Source organism: Biomphalaria glabrata, chromosome 13 (assembly GCF_947242115.1).
Source record: "Biomphalaria glabrata chromosome 13, xgBioGlab47.1, whole genome shotgun sequence".
NCBI lineage: Eukaryota > Metazoa > Mollusca > Gastropoda > Planorbidae > Biomphalaria > Biomphalaria glabrata.
In genome coordinates, this window is record NC_074723.1 from 27,703,579 (window position 1) to 27,726,529 (window position 22,951).

The 22,951-nt window shown below is 36.7% G+C and overlaps 1 protein-coding gene across 4 annotated transcripts in view; it reads right to left on the reverse strand.

The window, feature by feature from the left end:
* The window catches only part of LOC106079514 (neprilysin-1-like), a 57,580-nt gene that overhangs the window by 10,865 nt on the left and 23,764 nt on the right, over positions 1 to 22,951 (reverse strand). For 3 of the 4 annotated variants that reach the window (XM_056008901.1, XM_056008899.1, XM_056008898.1), the window contains 7 exons: positions 20,773 to 20,871; positions 20,460 to 20,537; positions 17,623 to 17,726; positions 4,760 to 4,818; positions 3,682 to 3,733; positions 2,497 to 2,564; positions 1,867 to 1,997 (listed from right to left, as the gene is read on the reverse strand). In XM_056008901.1, the coding sequence (XP_055864876.1) occupies positions 1,867 to 1,997; positions 2,497 to 2,564; positions 3,682 to 3,733; positions 4,760 to 4,818; positions 17,623 to 17,726; positions 20,460 to 20,537; positions 20,773 to 20,871 (591 nt within the window). The remainder of the gene's footprint in view (positions 1 to 1,866; positions 1,998 to 2,496; positions 2,565 to 3,681; positions 3,734 to 4,759; positions 4,819 to 17,622; positions 17,727 to 20,459; positions 20,538 to 20,772; positions 20,872 to 22,951) is intronic. The other variant, XM_056008902.1, reaches the window with a different exon arrangement.

Consider the following 22,951-nt stretch of genomic DNA (forward strand, 5'->3'; position numbering starts at 1 on the left):
ATGGGACGAGGAATGTGCCATTATCTTTGTGTCTGAGTATTTTATTAAATTTTGTTTTGTATTTGAAGATTATGGTTCAGTGTTTTATGTATAATTGCTACTTTACTTTTGAGTCTTCTGTCCTGAAGGCTTTCTAAATTTAGTGATTTTACTAAAGGTGTTACTCTAGTCAAATGTGAGTATTCGTTTGTTATGAGTCTCACTGCTCTATTTTGTGTCTGTTCCAGTTTCTTAAGTTTTCTTGAGTTGAGGGTCCCAAACAGAGGACACATATTCTATTATTGACCTTTAGGGTAAGTACGTTTACTTAGCTACTTATCTATGTGTAGAAACATATATATATATATAGGTGGCTTCTATATTCTGAAGAGACATTTTTTTCCCTTTGCAACTTAATGTCCTAAATCTAAGATTGAGTAAAGGTTGTGAAAATGAGACTAGGAAAATATTTGGGTTTAGAATTTAGAACTCACTTACAGTGGCGTCACTAGGGTCGGTGTCACCGGAGTGGTAAGCTCGGGTAGTCACACCCCCCCTCCCCGCTATCAACTTAATCCACTTTTCCCAATAGAAATTCATTTAAGTGAGCCAATACAGTAAGCTGATTACCTATTTTCATCGATTTTAGCACAAATGTAAAAATGTAAAATTAGTCAATTCTATTTGACAATGCCACTGTTTATGACATTTTTCAATAGTTTTGCATATTTTACAATGTATATTTATAAAAATCACCTTAACATGTTTCCTTTGTTAGACTTTTAGACAGAAACGGTTTAACATTTCGCTGCGTTATTTAAACTTTTATTACCATCTAAAATCTACTAAAATGTAAGTTTGCCGCTACCTTAATCCTTTATTGGTCTCGAGGAGCGCTTATAGACCACCTATTGAGGTCCGGGACGAAGCCCAGGGCACCAAGCATTTTTCAACATTTCTGAACTTCAGAAACTCATTTTCCTTAAGTCTATCATGTACAAAATGTCTAATAGAAAGAAGTTTGCAGGTCAAACGAAAGATCCTAAGATCATCCTCATGTTTAGAAAGGCTTCCTGTAGCGGGCCTGTTCCGTTCACACAAAAAACGTCAATAGTACGATGGTACTTTAGTCGAGAAAAATTGGTTTGTACTGCCGTTAAAAGGGTAGAAACTAGAATCACGTAGTTGAAGAGGCATTAATATGTTTTCATTATTGCTAATGATTGCATTTGAGATTTTAAAAAATAGGGTTAGGATGACTAGATTAAAGAATGTAATATTTAGCAATTATAACTTATATTAGTGACAGATTTGTTTTTTATTTCTTCACTAAAATACAAAAGAAAAGGTATTTAGATCTTCATGGGGGGGGGGGGGCTCTTTTCATGGTCCCACTGTGCATCGACCACACTCTTTAATTTAAGATGTTTTACATTTATCTATCATTTCATTTGAAATTTAAGTGTGGTGCTTTTATCATATTGATATGTTACTAATTCTGGGATTTGAAAAAAAAAATAAAATAATTCGACCCGCCCACAGACTCGATGGTTTGGGGGAAGGGGATGGAATTGATGCAATCACCCCCCCACCTACTAAATGGGCCAACGTACTAGAGAGGCACGACATGGCCTAAATTGTGCCGATGTGCTTAAAACCCCAAAATATCAAATAACAAACATACTAGGGAGGGGCGACGTTATCGAAATATTAATTATTAGTGTACAGTATTAACACAAATAAAGAATTCGTTTACAGAGAATATGTTTCTCTCCTTACATTTCACCCCCCCCCCTTTCCCAGAGTGGGGGAGGGGTGATCACCTCTACCGCATCCTCCTGGATCTACCAGTAAACGTAAAGTAAAGAATGAGTTCTAAAAAATTACTGTCATATTTGCTTCTTTGACGAGGTAGTTAGCGAGCTGGTCTTCTAAGCATTTCATGTTTCTAACATATCTGTCCGCTGCTCTCGCTGACCACCATGGCCTTCTATTTCCATGATCATCCAAGTTCAATCCTTAGTAAAAAGTCAGGAAATCATTTCTTACTATGACATATGACGTCTTGCTAATTGTTTGTATAAAGAGATAAACTGGGGCCCACCAAAGTAAGCTATAACAGATACTTAACAATTATTGTCTTTTTTTAAGGAGGCTAATTTGCTAACAATTAGAAAAATGTAAAACCTAATAATTAATTTCTAATAAACTTGAAACTATGTAGGAAGGTAGTGGCCAGCGTAGGGTTCCATGAGTACATAGCATGCATGGCGAGACAATGGCAGAAGTTTAGGGTATTCGCCAAAGCATACTCAGCCTCCATCAAAGTAGAGGAAATCAAATTAAGTGCACATACGTCCTTGACCTTTTAGGTAGCACGTGCATTATGCCGGGTTTCGGCTCACTCTAATGGAGTTGAATGATGGTGAAAACCGGAGCAGCAGATTGTTTAAAACCATTGTCTCGAGAGTCAGGGGCTATATGAAGTATTCTTCAAGAATATGTTAATGCACTCACCTGTCACATCAAACCAATGAATATAACGCATGCCTATCAAAGGTCCTAAACTCCCGTAGTTGAGTGACCTGCAAGAAAACAAAACAGAGTGAGCGCTTTAGACAAAAAAAATGTATTTTCTTTGAAAGAAAAATAATTGATTTCCAAAGAAAATAATACTAAAAAAAATACTTTAAAAAAAACCCACAAAGTTTATATCAAATGTAATTTAATCAATAAACTTCGATCAGTCATGTAATTAAATTTGTGAAAGATCTTGATTAACAAAATAAATTTGTGCGATTAGAAATATTTATACCAATTGTTTTTTAACCCAATGTCATGCTTTTAGGTTTCTCAATGCGTCCATGTTACATACAGAATGGTAGCTCTGGATACAACAAGCTTGAAAGGGAGTCAAGTAAATTAGATTTATCAAAATAATGAACACTGGTGAACATGGATAGACCCTTTCACACGACAACTCCTCTTAGCAGCAACACGACAACTCCTCTTAGCAGCAACACGACACCTCCTCTCAGCAGCAACACGACACCTCCTCTTAGCAGCAACACGACACCTCCTCTTAGCAGCAACACGACACCTCCTCTCAGCAGCAACACGACACCTCCTCTTAGCAGCAACACGACACCTCCTCTTAGCAGCAACACGACACCTCCTCTCAGCAGCAACACGACACCTCCTCTCAGCAGCAACACGACACCTCCTCTTAGCAGCAACACGACACCTCCTCTTAGCAGCAACACGACACCCCCTTCTTAGCAGCAACACGACACCTCCTCTCAGCAGCAACACGACACCTCCTCTCAGCAGCAACACGACACCTCCTCTTAGCAGCAACACGACACCTCCTCTCAGCAGCAACACGACACCTCCTCTCAGCAGCAACACGACACCTCCTCTCAGCAGCAACACGAAGCAAGGCGAAAAGACACTCGACCAGATTTCCGATAAAAACATTTTTCTAATCGGTTGTGTTCGACAGCTCTGCACTTTGCCACCCATTCAGACCCCGCCCAAACCTCTCCATCAGACATATTTTTAATGGTTAATTAAGTTCTCAAGGTTCCATTGTACTTTGATAATTAAAAAAAAAGGAAATGGAGGCTATAATACTAGTGACCTGAGCAAGCTTGTTATTGTTATTAAAATAAAGCCAAGAAATGTGTCTAAAAAGTTACTTACATCGGATTTCTCTTGATGAAATATGGAGACTGTACCACAGCGCCAGGTACAGCTGATCAGAAAGCAGAATGTCAGAAAAATAACTTCAAACTTATATTTTAATACTAGCCAAATTTAGTTACAGATCATCAAAGTTTGAAACATATCGAACAAATGTAACTGCAGTTAAAATACCTTTTAAGATAGAACCTTTGATTGGTTTATTTACAGACGAGACCAACTTTAAGATACATTTTAATAAGTACTAACTTTGCTAACCGATTTCTTCATTATGTACTTATATACTACATTCTTTAATAACCACTTTCTTCACTAAGTACAGCTTACTACTTTCTTTAATAACCACTTTCTTCACTAAGTACTAAGCTTACTACTTTCTTTAATAACCACTTTCTTCACTAAGTACAGCTTACTACTTTCTTTATTAACCACTTTCTTCACTAAGTACAGCTTACTACTTCCTGTAATAACCACTTTCTTCACTAAGTACAGCTTACTACTTCCTGTAATAACCACTTTCTTCACTTAGTACTTAGCTTACTACTTCCTGTAATAACCACTTTCTTCACTTAGTACTTAGCTTACTACTTCCTGTAATAATCACTTTCTTTACTTAGTACTTAGCTTACTACTTCCTGTAACAATCACTTTCTTCACTAAGTACTTAGCTTACTACTTCCTGTAACAACCGCTTTCTTCACTAAGTACTTAGCTTACTACTTTCTTTAATAGCCACTTTCTTCACTAAGTACTTAGCTTACTACTTCCTGTAACAATCACTTTCTTCATTAAGTACTTAGCTTACTACTTTCTTTAATAATCACTTTCTTCATTAAGTACTTAGCTTACTACTTCCTGTAACAATCACTTTCTTCATTAAGTACTTAGCTTACTACTTCCTGTAATAACCACTTTCTTCATTAAGTACTTAGCTTACTACTTTCTTTAATAACCACTTTCTTCACTAAGTACAGCTTACTACTTTCTTTAATAACCACTTTCTTCATTAAGTACTTAGCTTACTACTTTCTTTAATAACCACTTATTTCACTCAATAACTATTTCACTAACTACTTACTGATCTCAGATTTTGTGGAATAACTCGAAACACTTATATGGGTAGGTTCAACGATCCATCTAAACAAATAAAAAAAAAACACTATGAGACTAGCTGATGAGGAGTGCAGGAGTTAGTTGTGGCCCTTCCATTTTTTTCTCATTCGATCCTGGCTTTTATTTTTTTATACCGCTGCACTGTACACAAAATAATGTTACAACTTCGCCAATGACGGTCCCAAGGCTAACAAATGAGGATGGTTATGGGTAGGGCTGTTGAGAAACTACCAGCCACACTAAATAATGAATCATCAGATGGAACTCCAGCTGGAAAGTAATCGTCGCCGGCCGGCGAATGCAGAAGTAATCTAGAATTCGCCAAGCTAAAGATCATCGTCCCCACCAGGACTATCTCCACCATCGATATATGGAACGTCTGAACCATTTACAACATTGGGAAGACAGCGCAAGTGCAGCAGAGATTAAAACGTTCAATAACACCATATGAGGATCGAATCACGATGGCCTGGTTCCGGACAGAAGCGATCGACTTCTGGTGAACTGCTGTTGCTCTCAACACACGAGCAGGAGTTTGAGTTTTGGGTTTTTGGCACATCGGCACAATTAAGGCCATTTCGTGCCCGTGGTCCTTCAAGGATTACTCTCCTTTACAGCGATCACATATCGGATGGGGGGCGCATGGACCACGGATTATATCAGCTTCAAACCATCATCTTCTGGTCACCCGACTGAGACTAAAGCTGAAGAAGAACTGAACAGAAGGATCCAGCCAAAACCAGCGTTACAACACCCACGCGATGAAAGAAAGCACAAAGCAGGAAGAGTTATAGGTTACTATCAAACAAGTTCCAGGTCCTAGAAATGCAGCCAAAAGACAATAGAACTGACGTGGTAAAAAGTTGAAGAAGAAAACAACGACATCAGTGACGTGAACATGTCAAGAAGTAGTTGGAGTGGACGTCAGCAGATCTGCTTCAGAAGACCGAGGAAAGACGAGAGAGGAAAGACGAGAGATGAAAGAACAAGAGTAAACTATGAGCAAGAACATACAGAAGCAGATAGAACCGCAAAGGAAAATATCAGAACAGACAATCGGAACTACATAGAAGCACTGACAAAAGAAAAAGAAAAGGCAACCTTCCAGAACAGCACTTAAGTTGTCAAACTTTTCTTTGGCCTACCGCCCCCTTTTCGTCATTTTTCTTTTAAATAATCCACCAGCGCCCCCCCCCTCTAAGAAAAACACTTGCAAAGAAGCGTGAGAAGGCAAATTTGAACAAAATGTCATTTATTTATTCATTTTTATGCTGTCAATAACACTTATCCCGCAAGGGAGACGACCGCTTGCCAAAGGCGATCTTCTTTGGCGAGCTTGGCGTTACAGAGGTGGCCCCCGTAAGCGCTATAAATATCCATTCAGGCGCCATTTTGCCCTCACTGGTACCTGGCAGCACTCTTTGGTAGCAGATGGCCTCTGAGAGAAACAGTTGGATAGCTCTCACAAAAGCTGCGGGACAAACATTTGAGACAAAGCAAAGCCATTATTGAAGACAGGTACAAAAGATGGAAAGAAAACTTAAATAGACCGCCAGCAGACAACGGTTTTGTCTGCACACAATTCAGGACAATATGCAAGTCGCAACTGGGTTTGCTTAATTATGTGAAACACAGCACTCAGCCCTAATTTTCGGAATCGAAGGCATTGCCATTTTTATCATTTTACAAAAATTATGTCAAATAATTTGCAGTGATTACACACAAAAATTAATCTCATTATCATGACTTTCTTTGAAATCCTAAGAAAAGTCCCCTTTTAAATTATTGAATATTAGGGCCTACTGTTTTCAGGTATAATTGTAAATTTATTTTTATTTTTAATATAAACATTATTATTGTTGAATTCACTACAAAAAGAAATTAAGCTAGGCTAATGGAAACCTTGTGCCTCCTGCAGTCTGACAATATTAGAAATTTCAAGCTTTAAATTAGGTCTCCTCTAGTCGCTACATCCAGTCTTTTACTTTGCTTATTCATTAAGTTTGTTACCCACTAAATCTAGGTTAACCACGTATGTTGATGGAAAAGCTAAAACATAATTCCATTTTCGACCACAGTTTTGAAATTTCACTGAAACATTCAAGTGCAGCCATGGCTCTGTTGTGCCTCTTGTGTTAACATTCTTTTTACTGAAGACATAATTTTGTAAATCTATGTTTGAGTTTTTTTAGTTTTGAGGCACACCTGCAACTCAATTTGAACATCGGTAACAGATGTTTAATAATTGTCATTTATATTTAATTTTTTTATGTACATCCTAGAAGCGATTCGTCATTTCTTCATAGAACATTATTAGGTGAACTGCATAGATATCGATGTCCTTAGGCAGTAATTCATTTTGTCAACAAACAAGTTTTGCGAGATTGTAAAACTCTTTAAAGCAGATTTAATATGTCGATAAAAGAGAAAATGATTTAATCAATGAAAGTCAATTTCTTGCCTTGCAGTCGGAGGTTGGTTTCATTCATTTACATTAGATGCCTACTATCTAAAACACATTTTTTAGCCTGCTTTAAGTCATCGCCAACCGAAGAATCTTCCTGTTTCTCAAAAAAAAATTTCCAAAATGTATTTTACGAGCTTAACAAAACGAGCAATAGCAAACCCCGGCGAACTTCAGTTTACAACAAGAGTTTAACATGTTGCTCATCATTTGTTTCAAAAAAACTGTTGAAAGATGAGCTTATTTTCGGCGTGGGTTTGTATTTTATTTACAATATTTATAATTAGATTCAAATAGAAATGAAATTGCGGCTAGGAATAGGGTTAACAAGATGTTGCCAGTGTATCAAAACTCATAAAGCGAATAGTGGATAGATCTGTTTTTCTTCTATATTACTTATAAAGCCATTTTAGCTTCCAACCATTGATGTTTCCCTATATATCGTCATAAGCTACATAATTAGACAATTTAGAAAATCATATTTCATCACTAACGAAAAAAAAAAGTCTTTTTGTGTCACAGGCATGTTTTGAACAATTTTCATTTGGGTTATAATCAATTTTCAAACAATATCATAAGACTTTTTTTTAAAAAGCTTTGCATTTTTCTCAGAGGCCACTAAAATATTTCCTGCTTTGCCGTTTTTAGCGGCCCCCGTAAGGGGAAAAAGCCGCTATTAGGTTTGTGCAAATTGTCCGTCTGTCCGTCTGTCACACTCAGATCTCGAAAACTAGAAGAGATATGAAAAATATTATTTCATTATTAAATGCGGCTTGAAAAGTTTAGGTGCAACGGCTACTTTTGGTTTTCTAAAAGCAAACCGTTTAATATATAAAATTAATTATGCAAGCGATTTTTTCATAAAAATACACCCATTCTAAAACAATTACGTAAATGTAAGGGAGGCAATGTTACAATATGCTAACAAAGATGGACAATTTTTGTGTATTTTCAGTATCACTAAGTCAAATATATTTTTAAAATGTACAGGAAATGTTTACAACAAATATAAATAATAGTTAAAGATGTTTTTTCTGGTCAACTAGCTGCTAAAATTAAAAGAAAACATTTCTGTTTGTTTATAAAGGCTAATAATGCATTTTGTATGTAAATATCACGCACATTTTTGTTAATGGACTTTTTATGCAGCGATTTTCGTGCAGTAGCGTAACGTCCCTACATGACCAGGTGCTAAACCAATTCCTTAAACTTTTTTTAAAAAATCAGATTTAATTTATTTTTTGTTTAGTGCCCCCATCCGAATAAAAGAAGATTATTTTTGTGCGTTTTGTCTGTTGGTCGGTCTGTCCGTCACGATTAGATTTAAAATACTAGAACTCTAAAAGCTATTGAAAATCTGATTTACACTTTAATGTTCCTCCCGTAACATCTCAATAGTTTTAAGTATCTAAAAATTGATTGTTCCGGATTTTTTTGTGCAAAACTAATCAATCCCAACAAATGTTTGTTTGCTCTTCTAATTTATATTACATTCAATTTCCATGCTTAAACGTTGCAAAAACACATTATCAATAATATGTTGTTCCGTTTTTTATGTAAATAGCATATTAATGCTAAATCAAAATCTCTATACTGACTTATATTTCATTAAGTGTAAAAATGTTCCGGATATTGTTTTATAAAACATGAATTATGCCTAATGATTGTTTGAAATCGCATAATTTACTAATATTACACTTATATTATTTGACAAAGCGTCACTATAATTTGGTTATCAATATCAAATTGTTCCGTATTTTCATCTTTAAACAAATTTTAAAAATATCGACAATAGGTTGTTCAGGGCTTTAAAAAAAAGTAATTTACTAGAATTGATTAATGAAAATTACTTTTTAGACATTTAATTTTTTTGCTAAAACATAACATAGAAGTTTTGTAATCGATAAAGAAAGTTCCGGATTTTGTTTCTTACAAATCGTCGCCAGAAATTTCCGAATTTATTTAAAAATCTACTAACGCCAAATAATTGTTTGAACTCCCTCTTCTAATTAATAAACAAATAATCTTCTCATTTACGAAATAATGTTTTTACGGATTTTTATGAAAAATATTTTAACTCACTACTCTCTAACAGTACATTTAACTTTCTACCTAAAACATTAAAAAATCTAATTATCGTTGATATTATGTTCCGATTTTTAAGGAAAACAGAATCCAAACACCAAAGTAAGGTATGAAAATCTCCCCACATGGCTGTAGTACATCTAATTTTTATACGAGACCATCCAAAAAATATAATTAACGGTATTACATTTATCTGAAATTCTCTTTTTCTTTTACAATACCTAAAAATTATTGCGATGTTTTGAAACGTAGAATAAAGGTTAATCAATTTTTAATAACTTTTAGTTGTTTTTTTTTAATATCAAGATGACGGACAGACCGACTGACAGACAAAACGCAAAAACAATGCGGCTTTGATCCTTTTTAAATAAATTCTATTAGAACTCAGTGCACCAATGTCTATGAACCCTCGTTAAATATCTCGTGTAAATAAAGACATTTTTTTTTATGGAACCGGTTCTAGCCTATTGTCAGGTAATGGAATTTTTTTTCTTTGACGTCATATGAATGGACTCTTTAAATGTAATGTTAAAAGAACGCACTCGGTGCACCAATGTCTATTAACCCTCGAAAAATTGCTTGTATTAATGAAAACATATTTTAGTCTAACTAAGTCGTGTGACGTAGTGTTTTTTTTCCTTTGACGTCATATGGAATAAATTCTTTAAAAGAAATGCTAAAAGAACGAAATCGGTGCACCAATGTCTATGAACACTCGATAAATGGCTCGTATTGATGAAGGCGATTTTTATTCTAGCTAGGCGTGTGACGTAGTGTTTTTTTTTCTTTGACGTCATATGGAATGAATTCTTTAAATGAAATGCTTAAAGAACGCACTCGGTGCACCAAAGTCAATGAACACTCGATAAATGGCTCGTATCGATGAAGGCGATTTTTAGTCTAGCTAGGCCGTGTGACGTTGTGTTTTTTTTTTCCTCTGACGTTATATGGAATTAATTCTTCAAATGAAATGAAAAAAGAACTCGGTATAGTAATGTTTATTAAGCCTCGTTATGTGACTCGCGTTTAAAAAAGGAATGATATCTTGATTTAGATCTAATCTAGATTTTTTAAACTAGATCTAGATTTTTATTACAGTATATCTAGATCTGGATTTATATTCTAATTAAATTATTTTAGAGTCTATATCTAGAATTTCTAGATCTAGTTTAGACTAAAATAGACTAGATTAAAATGTAGAATTTCAATTTCTAAACTTAAAGTGTAAAAAAAAAGTGTAGATTTTCATTTCCATTTTCATTTTGATCAATATTGTAATGTTTTAATATACTAAAACTAATCTACTATTTTTTATTTAATTTCAATTTACGGCAAATGAATCTTTGAAACATTATTACTTTTGACCATCGGATGGCTGCCTGGTCGTGCGGTTTGCGCGCTGGACTGTCGTTCAGATTTATGGATGGTCCAGGGTTCAAACCCTGCCCGCTCCCATTCCCCGTCGTCCTGCGGGAGGTTTGGACTAGGAAGTAATTATCTTCAACTCTGAAGGAACATCCGAAACATGTAAAACATTTTACATCAAAATTAAATCACCTCTTGAATATTATTTGCGAATATGCAGATCCGACAGGGATCCGACTTCGACGGGGGCCGCCTCTGAGTTTGTGTAACACAAACTCTCTTTGTAATCTTGTTTGTTTTGAATATTGTTTGAATAGTAGATTTTTATAATTGTTCATGAATTTTCTTAAATTATTTTTGGATATTGCTATACTTTTGTGAAGCCTACTTGGTTTCATAACTACATCTGAAAATGCCGTAATTCAATGTAGAACATTCACTAAAACTCATAAACATACTATCTATATACCAGCGACTTTTCGTAACAACATTTTGTCAATGTTTTTTTTTTGTTTAAAAAACAAAGTTAAATTATTCTATAGTTTGTCTATATTTAGTTTACCAGCTTTAATTTTAAGAACTTTTGTATTTGTTTTGTTTCAGTGCACCTTTAGTTTCTTCTATCATCTCTACGTCCCCTTTTACGACCAGCGCCCCCTTACCGCCCCCTTTTGTGCCCAGCGCCACCCTACCGCCCCTTTGACTCCCAGCGCCCCCCAACTTCACCAAAACGCTCCCGAGGGGGCGATAGCGCCCCCGTTGAAGACCTCTGATCTATACTCTATCATAAAAAAGCTATTAGGAAAATTTGCCAAACCATAGAAGGAAGAACAAGGTGCTCAAGATCAAGGCTGTCAACAAAATGTCCCTTCCAGTCCAAAACGAGGATTCGCCTGTCTAATAAGTTCTACTTAAAGACTGAAGCACCAACTTCATACCACGTAATTGTAAGGTGCAATGTCTACAACGTCGACTAAATCTCTGTTCACACATATTGGCGCCATGTTTGCCATTTACCTTCTACCTCGCGTTTTGGAGTCTCAACCTAGATCTAGGTATATTAACACAACATTGATAATTATAATTATATTTGATGATGGCTTGCCAAAGAGACTTAACCATCTTCTTTATTTGGTGTTATTAGCTCCATTAGCCGCATTAGCCACTTTAGAATATCCTACATTGTGATTCCAGCTATTGTCATTATTTCATACTCAATGTTAAACATAGGTTTAATCTGATTTAGTCTGAACATGTCCTTCCCAGAAGGGCATCTACACCACCATAGTGTCTTTAAGGCCAACCTGTTCTTTTCGCTTTTTCACAGCCTATATCCCTAACAGGTTGTAGGTCCATTGCTGAGAACTTACTCACAGGCTACAAGCTGCAAGTTGGTTATCGCCACAACCCGGCCCATCACACCTGACCTGCCACCTCCAGCCCATGCGACGTAGTCAGTCGCAGCAGCCAGCCATATGTCTCCATTCAGCACTAATCGGCTCTAGGACCCAAAGTTAAGCACTGGGCATTAATGACCCCTTATCCTATGCTCAAATCATCTAGTGATGACTAAAGAGGTTGAGTTTTGAGTTTAAGCACATCGGCACAATTTAGGCCATGTCGTGCCCGTAATTCTTTAATCATAATTCTCCCTTTATATAACAAGGGCTAAATTCTGTACAGTTAAATCATTAAAAACAAGGTCTATTCACAATTAAAATAGTAAAGGTAGTAAAAATTTAATAATTTCAAATTATATTTTCATAGTCTTATAGCTCCCATCTACCCCCCCCCCTTTTTCCCCCTTTTCAATTAGATTTTGAACACAATTTTCTTCAGTTTTAAATTGTAAAAGACACATTCTTTGTGGCTTGCCTATAATTTAATGCTGCGCCTGTACGTAATTTTGGAACAAGTCTAGGCCTTCACAATGACTAAAAAAATTAATTAAACTACAATTTTAAAAAAAAATTTCTAGTTAAAATTTGGCTTTAATTGAATTTTTAAAGTTAAGGTCAAAGTTTCTAACTTTGCCAATCACTACGGACCACATGAACTTCCGAAGAAAAAGCCCAGACATTCACTGCGCCGGGATTTGGAAGCAGATATGAAGCAACTGGGCAAGATGTGGGGATAGCTTGAGAGCCTCGCCATGAACCGTGACGTCTTGAGTAAGTTGGTTGGTGACCTATGCCTTAGACCGAACCGATGGCCATGATCATTTTGCTTTTAATGTAAATATGTAAGTCCTTTTCATAAAAATACTCCATTTAATACAAGTGTAATATACTAAGTCAATTCATAACCTTAGAAACAAGGCTTTATTTCAATAAAACACGACTGATACACACAATAACACAGTACAGACTGGTCACGATTCACAGACTACGATAATGCGAACACGATTACAAATACTAGCACGATTACAAGCACGGGTAACACACAAGTTCATTTAACGATCACTCCATTCACCCCTCCTTTATTTCTTTCTGGGTCTTAGGTTATAACCATGCGTATGAAGGGAAGGATCCGGAGGTATCTCTGGCGTAGACTTTTCTCCTTGCAAGTCGTAACTGTCCTGTACGGGACTCGAGTCAATATTGGCCTCTGGCATTGGGTGGCTCCCCTGTGAGTCACTGATGACTTCTGGCTGGTTGTACATCATTGGGGTGGGACTCTGTGAATTACTGATAGTTTCAGGCCCGTAGCGACTCCCTGGTGAGAGATCCAAAGAGTCACCGACCTCTTGAGGCAGAATACCGTTCTCTGGTTCGAAATAGTCGTTCGTGGAACTTTCCTTTGGCGCCAGGTGCCTAAGCGACACTGTCTCCTCCCGGCCGTTTGGAAATCGTATATGGGCGTACTGTGGGTTGCAGCTAATAAGTTCAACCTCTTGTACCAATGGGTCAAATTTTGAAGATCTTGCAGGGGATTTTAGTAATACTTTGCCTGGGTTCTGTAGCCAAGTAGGCAAGGATGTTCCCGTTGGCGATCTTCTGTTGAATTTGAAGATCCGTTCGTGTGGAGTTTCATTAGTAGAAGTACACAGTAATGATCGAATTGAGTGAAGTGCCTGGGGCAACACAGATTCCCACTGTGAAAGTTCCAACTTCCCTGAGTCCAATGCTAATAAAATAGCCTGCCACAATGTTTTATTCAGCTTTTCTATTTGCCCATTTCCTTTGGCATTATAGGGCGTTGTCCTGCTAGTGGCTATGCCCTTAGAATGTAGATATTCTGTAGTTTCTGTGGACATAAATGATGTGCCACGATCAGAGTGGATGTAACTGGGTGTTCCAAAGAGGAAAAATAACTGGTCGAAGCACTTTATTACTGTCTTAGATGTCATATCAGGACAGGGAAAAGCGAATGGAAACCGCGAATATTCGTCAATCATTGTTAACAAATACTTGTTGCGAGTAGCTGATGGCAAAGGACCTTTAAAGTCAACACTTATTCTTTCAAACGGCTGTGTGGCCTTGATGAGCGTACCTGCAAATTCCTTATAGAATTGCGGTTTAATTCTATTGCAGGTTCTGCATTGTTGAATGGTCTGTCTGACCTCTTCAACCGAGAAGGGTAAGTTCTTTGACCTGACATAATGTAGAAGTCTAGTGACACCTGGATGACACAGGTAGTCATGGTACGTCTTCAGGCTACTTTGTATCGTCATGGTTGCACAGTGCCCTCTAGACAAGGTGTCTGCTGCTGTGTTGGCGTTCCCAGGTCTATACTGTATATCAAACTTGAAACTTGCTAGTTCCAATTTCCACCTTTGTATCTTATCGTTTTTAATTTTCTTGTCATGAGTGTCTTTAAATATGTATGAAATAGACCGCTGGTCCGTAATAAGGGTAAAATGATTGCCACACAAATAATGCTTCCATTTGCGTATGGCTTCAATTATTGTAGTGGCTTCTTTCTCTATGGCAGATTGATGCCTTTCAGTAGGTGAAAGAGTTCTAGAAAAGAATGCAATAGGTCTTCCCTCCTGATTTAAAGTGGCAGCTACTGCGATGTCAGAAGCGTCAGTTTCCACAATTAGAGGATGGTCATTCTTTATGGTGAAAATTGCTGCTTTCTGCAATTCTTCTTTCAAGTCTTCCAACGCTGTTTTTACTTCTGTAGGTACAGGAAAAATTTGATTTTTCATTATAGGATACATTTTGTCGGAGAAATTTGGTATCCAGTGAGCATAATATGCCAAAAGTCCTACAATCCTTTTCTGAGACTTCAGATCTTTTGGAGGTGGCAAATCTCGCAGAGCTTGAAATCTATCAGGGTCCGGCTTCAAATGCCCTTTGGATATTTCATATCCAAGCAGCTTTACCTTCTTAGTAGCAAATACACTTTTACTTTCGTTGAAAGTTATTCCGTATTCCAGAGCTACCTTCTGAAAATGCAACAGATTTTTGTTATGGGAGTCTACATCTGTACCACATATTGTTACATTGTCGACATAGGCAAACGTGTCAGACAACTTTTCTTTTTCTATAATAGTGTCTATGGTTTTCTGGAAGCAAGCTACACCGTTAGTGACCCCAAAGGGTATTCTGCAAAACTGGTAGAGTTTACCACAAGCTTCGAAGGCTGTGTATTTCTTTTCGCTCTGTTGGATAGGTATTTGGTGATAAGCACTCTCCAGATCCAATGTGCTAAAGATTTCATACCTGGAAATTTTCTCCACCATTTCATCCACTCTAGGCATGGGGTAAGCGTCCAGGTAAGTAAATCTATTTATAGTTTGGCTATAATCAACGACCATTCGCTTTTTGTGCCGCTCATTGGTCGTGACAAGGACTTGAGCTCTCCAAGGTGATTTGGAAGGTTCAATGATACCGTTTCGTATCAATTTCTCAACTTCAGCTTTAATAAATTGTGTGTCTTGGAAGGAGTAACGACGAGATTTAGTAGCAATAGGTCTGCAATCAGGGGATAAATTTGCAAACCATTGTGGTGCCTCTACCTTAACAGCATTGAGCGAGCAGACATGAAATGCAGGTCGACCACCGTTGAATGGAATTATCAGTTCTTTGTGTAATGCGAGGAAATCTAACCCAAGCACTACATCAGTGCAAAGTTCATCTAGTAACGAAAGTTTGAATTGATTGTAAACTTCCCCTTTGTATTTTAGCGATGCAAACGTGTGGCCTCTTGTGACGCTTGACAGTTGAGATGACGCCATAGAAATTTTGTGCTTTGAACGTGTCACTGACCAATCGTACTCTCTTGGTATGTTTGAAGAAATGTAGCTTTCCCCGCTACTAGTATCAATTAGGGCTTTTAGGTTCACGCCATTTACAGAGATGTGTACTGTTGATTTAGTTAAACCAGGTAAAGACGAAGTAGCAATTAGTGATGTTAGATGTGTAGAGTCCTTAATGCAGCTACAATCTTTACAAGATTGTCTTTTAATCTCGTGGCTAGGAGATGTTTTGACTTTTGTTTTGGTTATAGGAGTGTTGCGAGACCTGCAAACCTTCGAAAAATGTCAATTTTTCCCGCACGAATGACACATGCAGTCTTTGGCAGGGCATTTCGCTCTGAGATGCCGACTACCTCCGCAAAAGAAACATTTAGTATTCACTGTTGCGATTGTTTCTGAGTCCACCATTTCTTCGGTTGAGATTGCCGATGACGAAAGAGATGACTCTACCAATTGAGACGGAGTACTAAACGAACTGGATTCTTTTTGGGCCATGTCGAGAGTCTTGGCAATATCTAAAGCCATTTTCAAGTCAAGGGATCTTTTCTCAAGTAGCCTCTGTCTAATTACACTCGAACGCATGCCGCTAACAAAGGCATCGCGAATGGCGTCCTCTTCATTTTTGTCAGCACTGACAGCTCGGAACTGACAATCTCTGGCCATCACTCTCAGCTTGTGTACAAATTGATCAAGACTTTGATCGACTTCTTGTTTGCAAGTTGCAAGCAAATGTCTGGCCAATGTTTCATTAGGGGCCTTCACAAATAAATTCTCAAGAATAGATTTTGCTTCTGAGTATTTAGAACAGGTAGAAATATACTGATATAAGGATGGAGACACAAAGTTGCATAGCAGGTCAAACTGTTCGCTTTCACTAGCCCCTACCTTCGTTGCGAATCTGTCAAAACAAGAAATCCAATGTTTCCATGTAACTGAAGCATTAGTTGAACTAGGATCAGCATCCAGTCTATTGGGACGCAAAAACTTGTCCATTTAAGAATGGTTGTATTGAAATAAATTGTAATATACTAAGTCAATTCATAACCTTAGAAACAAGGCTTTATTTCAATAAAACACGACTGATACACACAATAACACAGTACAGACTGGTCACGATTCACAGACTACGATAATGCGAACACGATTACAAATACTAGCACGATTACAAGCACGGGTAACACACAAGTTCATTTAACGATCACTCCAACAAGTCTAGAAGACCTATATTGTGTTAACTATGAATGGTAACACTGTGGGTATCTGTTTCACTAAAATACTATTTCCATCCACTGAATCCAGCCAAACTCTATTTTGAAGTTGTCCCAAACTAGCTATGAATTATCCATAACAGGCTCGATCAAATTAAGCTTTGTTCAACTTGAAGTGAAAATCTCAGTAGGGAGGTATATGTAAGTTCGTTTTGAGCAGGACATGCAACCGCATGACCACTGGAGAGGGTGGGGTGAATGCTGGACCAGTTGACTTAATCTATTAACACTTCTGTGTTAGAGTTCTACTATCCTTTTACTATAGTAACACTTCTGTGTTAGAGATATATTTAGTTCTACTATCCTTTTACTATAGTAACACTTCTGTGTTGGAGATACATTTAGTTCTACTATCCTTTTACTAGAGTAACACTTCTGTGTTGGAGATATATTTAGTTCTGCTATCCTTTTACTAGAGTAACCAATCAAGATGCACTTACTCGTCATTGGTTACAGGCTGGCGAAAACGTCGAAGGTTGGCATAAAATCTTTCTTTTCTGATCAGCATGATATTTTGAAAGAATGTGTCCTTGTTGAAGGTGTACTGCAATGAGAATAGGGCAAATTAAAAGACAGGCAATAGTTGACACCAATAGTGAACAATTCAATCCAATAGCTGCCAGAAAACCATTTTGTTTAAATGTCAACACATCAAAGTAAATAATAGGCACACCATCTATTGTTTTAATGCGCTCTCATATATACTTTTGACCCGTGTATCCATTATGTTAAAATAGTTGACAGGATGGGGGGGGGGGGCTGAGCTTTTGTATTTATTCTTATTAATTGTTTTCACCCTTCACATTAAAACGTTCGCTTACATTTGCTTCTCGCTTGTAAAGTCTACTCTAGCCTCCACCTGTAACAACAAACATCATGGGCTTTTGCTTTAATTTTGTTTATTTTAGGTGAAATTTTAATACTAAACCATCACTTGCCTTAGCATAGCCAAGGGGATTTTGAGTTTAAAACACCCTACCAGGGAGTTTTGAGTTGGAAACCCCCTACCAGGAGGATTTGAGGGGTTTTGAGTTTGAAACCCCATACCAGGGGGTTTTGAGGGGTTTTGAGTTTGAAACCCCCTACCAAGGGGTTTTGAGTTTGAAGCCCCATACCAGGGGGTTTTGAGTTTAAAACCCCTTACCAAGGGTTTTGAGTTTCAAGCCCATTACCAAGGCTTTTGAGTTTAAAACCCCTTAACAGGGGGTTTTGAGTTTAAAACCCCCATCAAGGGGTTTTGAGTTTAAAACCCCCTACTAGGGGATTTTGCATTTAAATCCCCATCTTCTATAAAGCAAAAAAAAATGCAAACGACAATCCCAAAATTCCAAGAGCACATCTAAGGAAGATTTTGATTTTAAACCCCTCTCCAAAGTTTACGATAAACCCCTCTTCAATATAAAAAAGCAAATTACACACTAAAAATTGTATGAGCATAGCCAAAGGGGTTTTGAGTTTAAACCCCTCTTCAGCTGGGTTTGAAGCTAAAAATACCTCTTCAATAAAAAAAAAAGCAAATTACGCACTCAAAATGCTATGAGCAAAGCCAAAGGGTTTTTTAGTTTAAACCTCCACCCAGCTGGATTTGAAGATAAAAAATAAATTTTCAAAATAAAAAACAAACAAATTTTGCAATCAAAATGCTATGAGCTTAGCCAAGCCTATTGGGTGTTTTGAGTTTAAATTTCCCTTCAGGGGGGTTTGATGCTAAAAAATACATCTTCAATATAAAAAAAAAAAGCAACTTAGGCAACTGCTCCTTTACCAACGAGTCTACTCCTTCTTTCGCTTGAGACACCATTTTATCTACCTTGTTCCCCATACTGTTAATTTGTTCACACATTGCATCAATACCTTCATGTATCTTGCCAATGAGCTCATAAATCTCCGGTTTAGTTTCAAATAAGTAGGTATCTGGATCTTCGTCTTCATCTATCAAGGCTTGCCGGAGACGAGCTGTAAGCACCTCCTTAGTACCACCAATTATCTCATATCGGTAACGAAGTTCCTTCCTACGCTCTTTAACGGACAGGTGATCTAATTGTTTCAAAGCTGCCATTGTAAATCCTACCTCCTCTCGTTGAGTCGCCTTTGATCCCACTTCTGACACCAATTGTAATAACTTAAGGGAGGCAACTCAACGAGGCACATATATGTTTATTTACATGACATCACAGGTGCACAAAACAACATCTTTCTTAGGCACAGTCTTTTCACTTCGGCTCTCAACTTGGGCGGAAATCGTTCCCTTCTCTCTCATATCAACATCCGACTTGTCTAGTCACTGATAGAGCGCACCTTCTTTCTTCACTATCCTGGATGGCAGTGTGCATAGCAAGGTTATAACAATACAGTCATTAAATAAACAACGTTAATGTAAACAAATAATTGCATCAATTTTTAGTCTATCATCGTTTCATTTTGTTTTTTATTTTTGTTTTTAATTTTAAAGTAATATCTTAAAAAACCTTTTTTGAAAATAAAAGTGTGCCTCTTAATAAACACACATACACAAGCCAAAATGTTTATTAAAGATACGTCGTATCCACGATGGCCGTGGCTCCTCAACCCACTGCCACTGATCTCAGCCAACCAGAACTCCCACCGGTGCTACCTTTCCCCACCTCTTCTCCTCCGGGAGTAGAGAACATTCTGGCCAACGGCGTTGAAGTTTTGGGCCTGTACGATACAGGTTGTTCTTTTAACGCGGTTATAAGTAATGCGCTGGTTGACCCAGTGGACCTCACTGGTAGAACAGTAAAGATCCAATCTATAGATCGTTGATCTCTTCCGAAGGTTCTACCTGTCGCGAGAGTACACGTGGAGTGCAGGTACGTGCCCAGTACCATTGACGCAGCCGTCATTGACAACCCAGTGTACGACTTCATTCTGGGCTTCCGATATTTTCTTCTTGAATTTAGTGAACAAACCATACTTCTCTCTGCCCGTCTGCCCGTCATGCTAACTCCACTTACATTTAGTCTACTACAAACAAGTCAGCTACTACAAACAAGTCAGCTACTACGGACATGTTGATTACTACTTACATTTTGACAATGACAAGATGACAACTACTAACTTCTTTACAACTACTAAATATGATGACTACTTATTACATCTTGACAACTACTGAATATGATGACTACTTATGACATCTTTACAACTACTGAATATGATGACTACTTATGACATCTTGACAACTACTGAATATGATGACTACTTATGACATCTTGACAACCACTGACATGTTACTACTAATAAAATACACCTTACTTACGTTTATGTACATTTGGTCAAGTGCTGTGTCATTTTCAAGCACATCCGGGTAACCAATTTTAAATTTCATGTAGGAATTCTGAAACAAGAAGCAAGATCGAACTATTTTAAGTAGAAATAATTCAGACACGATCACTCAAATGGCCAACAAGGACTCAAAGATAGTCTAAAAAAATGGCAAAATAAATAACTTTGATATGAAGTGAGTTGAGAATCAAGAAATTTCTTTCTGATTTATTTCATGACTACATCGTGGCGAAAAGATCTTCATTTTGTTTACATGCAAGACAAATGGTTTGGAAAGTGAGTCTTACTTTTGCTTTGGCATATTTCTTGGCTGCCTCGTCCATCCAGTCAGATTCTTCCAAGATATGATCTAGAGCCTTTTTCAGTTCTTCTGCCATGTTTAGAACCTATGATTCCAAATATAAATAAGTGTCGAATTAGACTGTTCCATTCTATACTCAACATTTTCTAATTTGAGTATTTGAAATACCTTTCACTGTTTAAGAATAGTTTCGTTACATTTAAAAAGTTCAACCTTTCTACTTTTAAATCATAGTTAATTAGATTTCTTATTTCATTTCACATGTTTCTATAGGTCCAGAGATAGAATCATAGCGATTTTAGAAAGTTAAAAGCATGAAACAAAAAAAAACAACAATTGTTAAAAAAATATTTCTAATCGCGCAGATTTAGTTGGTGTAGATCTATTACAAATTTAATTGCATGACTGATTCAAACTAATCTAAACTAATTGTGATTATACTTAATATAAGTGTTTTTTAAATGTATTTTTTTGTATTTTTATAGTTTAATATTTTAATTAAATTTTTAACTAATATTTCGCAATGTTAATATTTGATATTTAAAATAAATCTAAATGAAGTTATTATGACCTATTTTGTACTGCTTTGTGTAGCACGTCTATTATATTGGACGTCATGCTTGTGAAGTTATGACGTTCAGGTTCCTGATGAATAGACAATTAATGGACTAGAGGAAATCTTCTCTACATTGTCAAGACAATAATCTTGAAATTCAAAATGCCAATATGTTATCAAAGGCAGTTGACAACAGTTTTTAATTTGTTGATGTCTAAAATAATTATTTAAGTATAGTATGTATTACAGACGTGACTTCAAAAAAAGAAGATAATTACGTCTTACGCATTGCATGCGTCAATCTAGTCATGCATGTTAATCAACGACTTAAACTATGCTAAGTCGTTGTTTTTTCCTGGCTGATTCTCTCATGGCACTAGGAAGAAAGAAGCACTTGTACGAGTTTGTTCTAGAATAAGGAATGAGAAATGTGCCTCTATCTTTGTGGCTCTTTGAGTATTTCATTAGGTTTTGTTTTTCTATTTGTAAGTTATGATTTAGTGTTTTATGTATTGTTGCTACTTATTATTCTTCTGTCCTTAAATGTCTCTAAATTTAGGGATTTTAATAAAGGTGTTACTCCAATGAAATTAGAATTTTCGTCCGTTATAAATCCCAAAAACAAAAACAACTCGCGTCTCTCTATATTCTGAGCGGGTGCATAAATATTAACTAACGTGTATGTGTGTTTTTGTGAGCTTGCCCTAATTATAGCTATCCTCCCGCTATTGTCGTGATATGAGTGTGTGATTGAAAACCTAGCGGATGTTTGTAAAATGGCTGTACCCCCGTGACTTCCTACCTAAGATGAAATAACCTTCCCGGAGACCCATAAGAGAGACTGGCCCCGAACTCCAAGTGTGTCTTTATCTCCTGCAAAAGAATAAAAATCTGGCTTGTATTTCCTATGTATGTGTGTTTCTTGTTTAGCCCTCTAATGTTTAGTGTCAAAAATTTGATGTCTGCCATGAATGCGTGTAATTGGGTTGTGTGTTTGTTATTTTATTGTGCTTGTATGCATTTTGTCTTTAAGAGTTGCTTTTTTAGCGGCCTCCTAAAGGGGAAAAGACGCTATTAGTTTTGTGTGGTCTGTCTGTCCGTCCGTCCCGTTTAGATCTCGTAAACTAGAAAAGATATTGAACATCCGACTTCATGATATTTTAAACCATTCAGAGTTCTGATGCAACGGCTACTTTTTTTTTCTGTAATCGAAAATTTTAATTTTTAAAATCAACTATGCAAGCAGTTTTTTTTTTAAATACACAATTTTTACAACTATTCAATATTAATAGTAAGAAACACGGAAGGCTATATAGTAAGGGAGATGACCATTTACCATATTTTCAACACATTTGTGCAAACGGTTTTAGATTTTTTGTTAATATTTTTTTTACAATTGTATTGTTAAGTTAAGTACACTGCATCATGCTAACTACTACATTTACAAAAAAAAAATGTTTACTTTTTTTTTTAAAGAAAAAAATCTGTTTAGTCTGCATATAAGTGGAACATAATTTGTATTTTGGGTTTTGGCACAAAAGCACAATTTCGGCCATGTCGTACCCTAAACCCTAAAGGGTTATTCTCCCTTTATATCACGAAAGATACA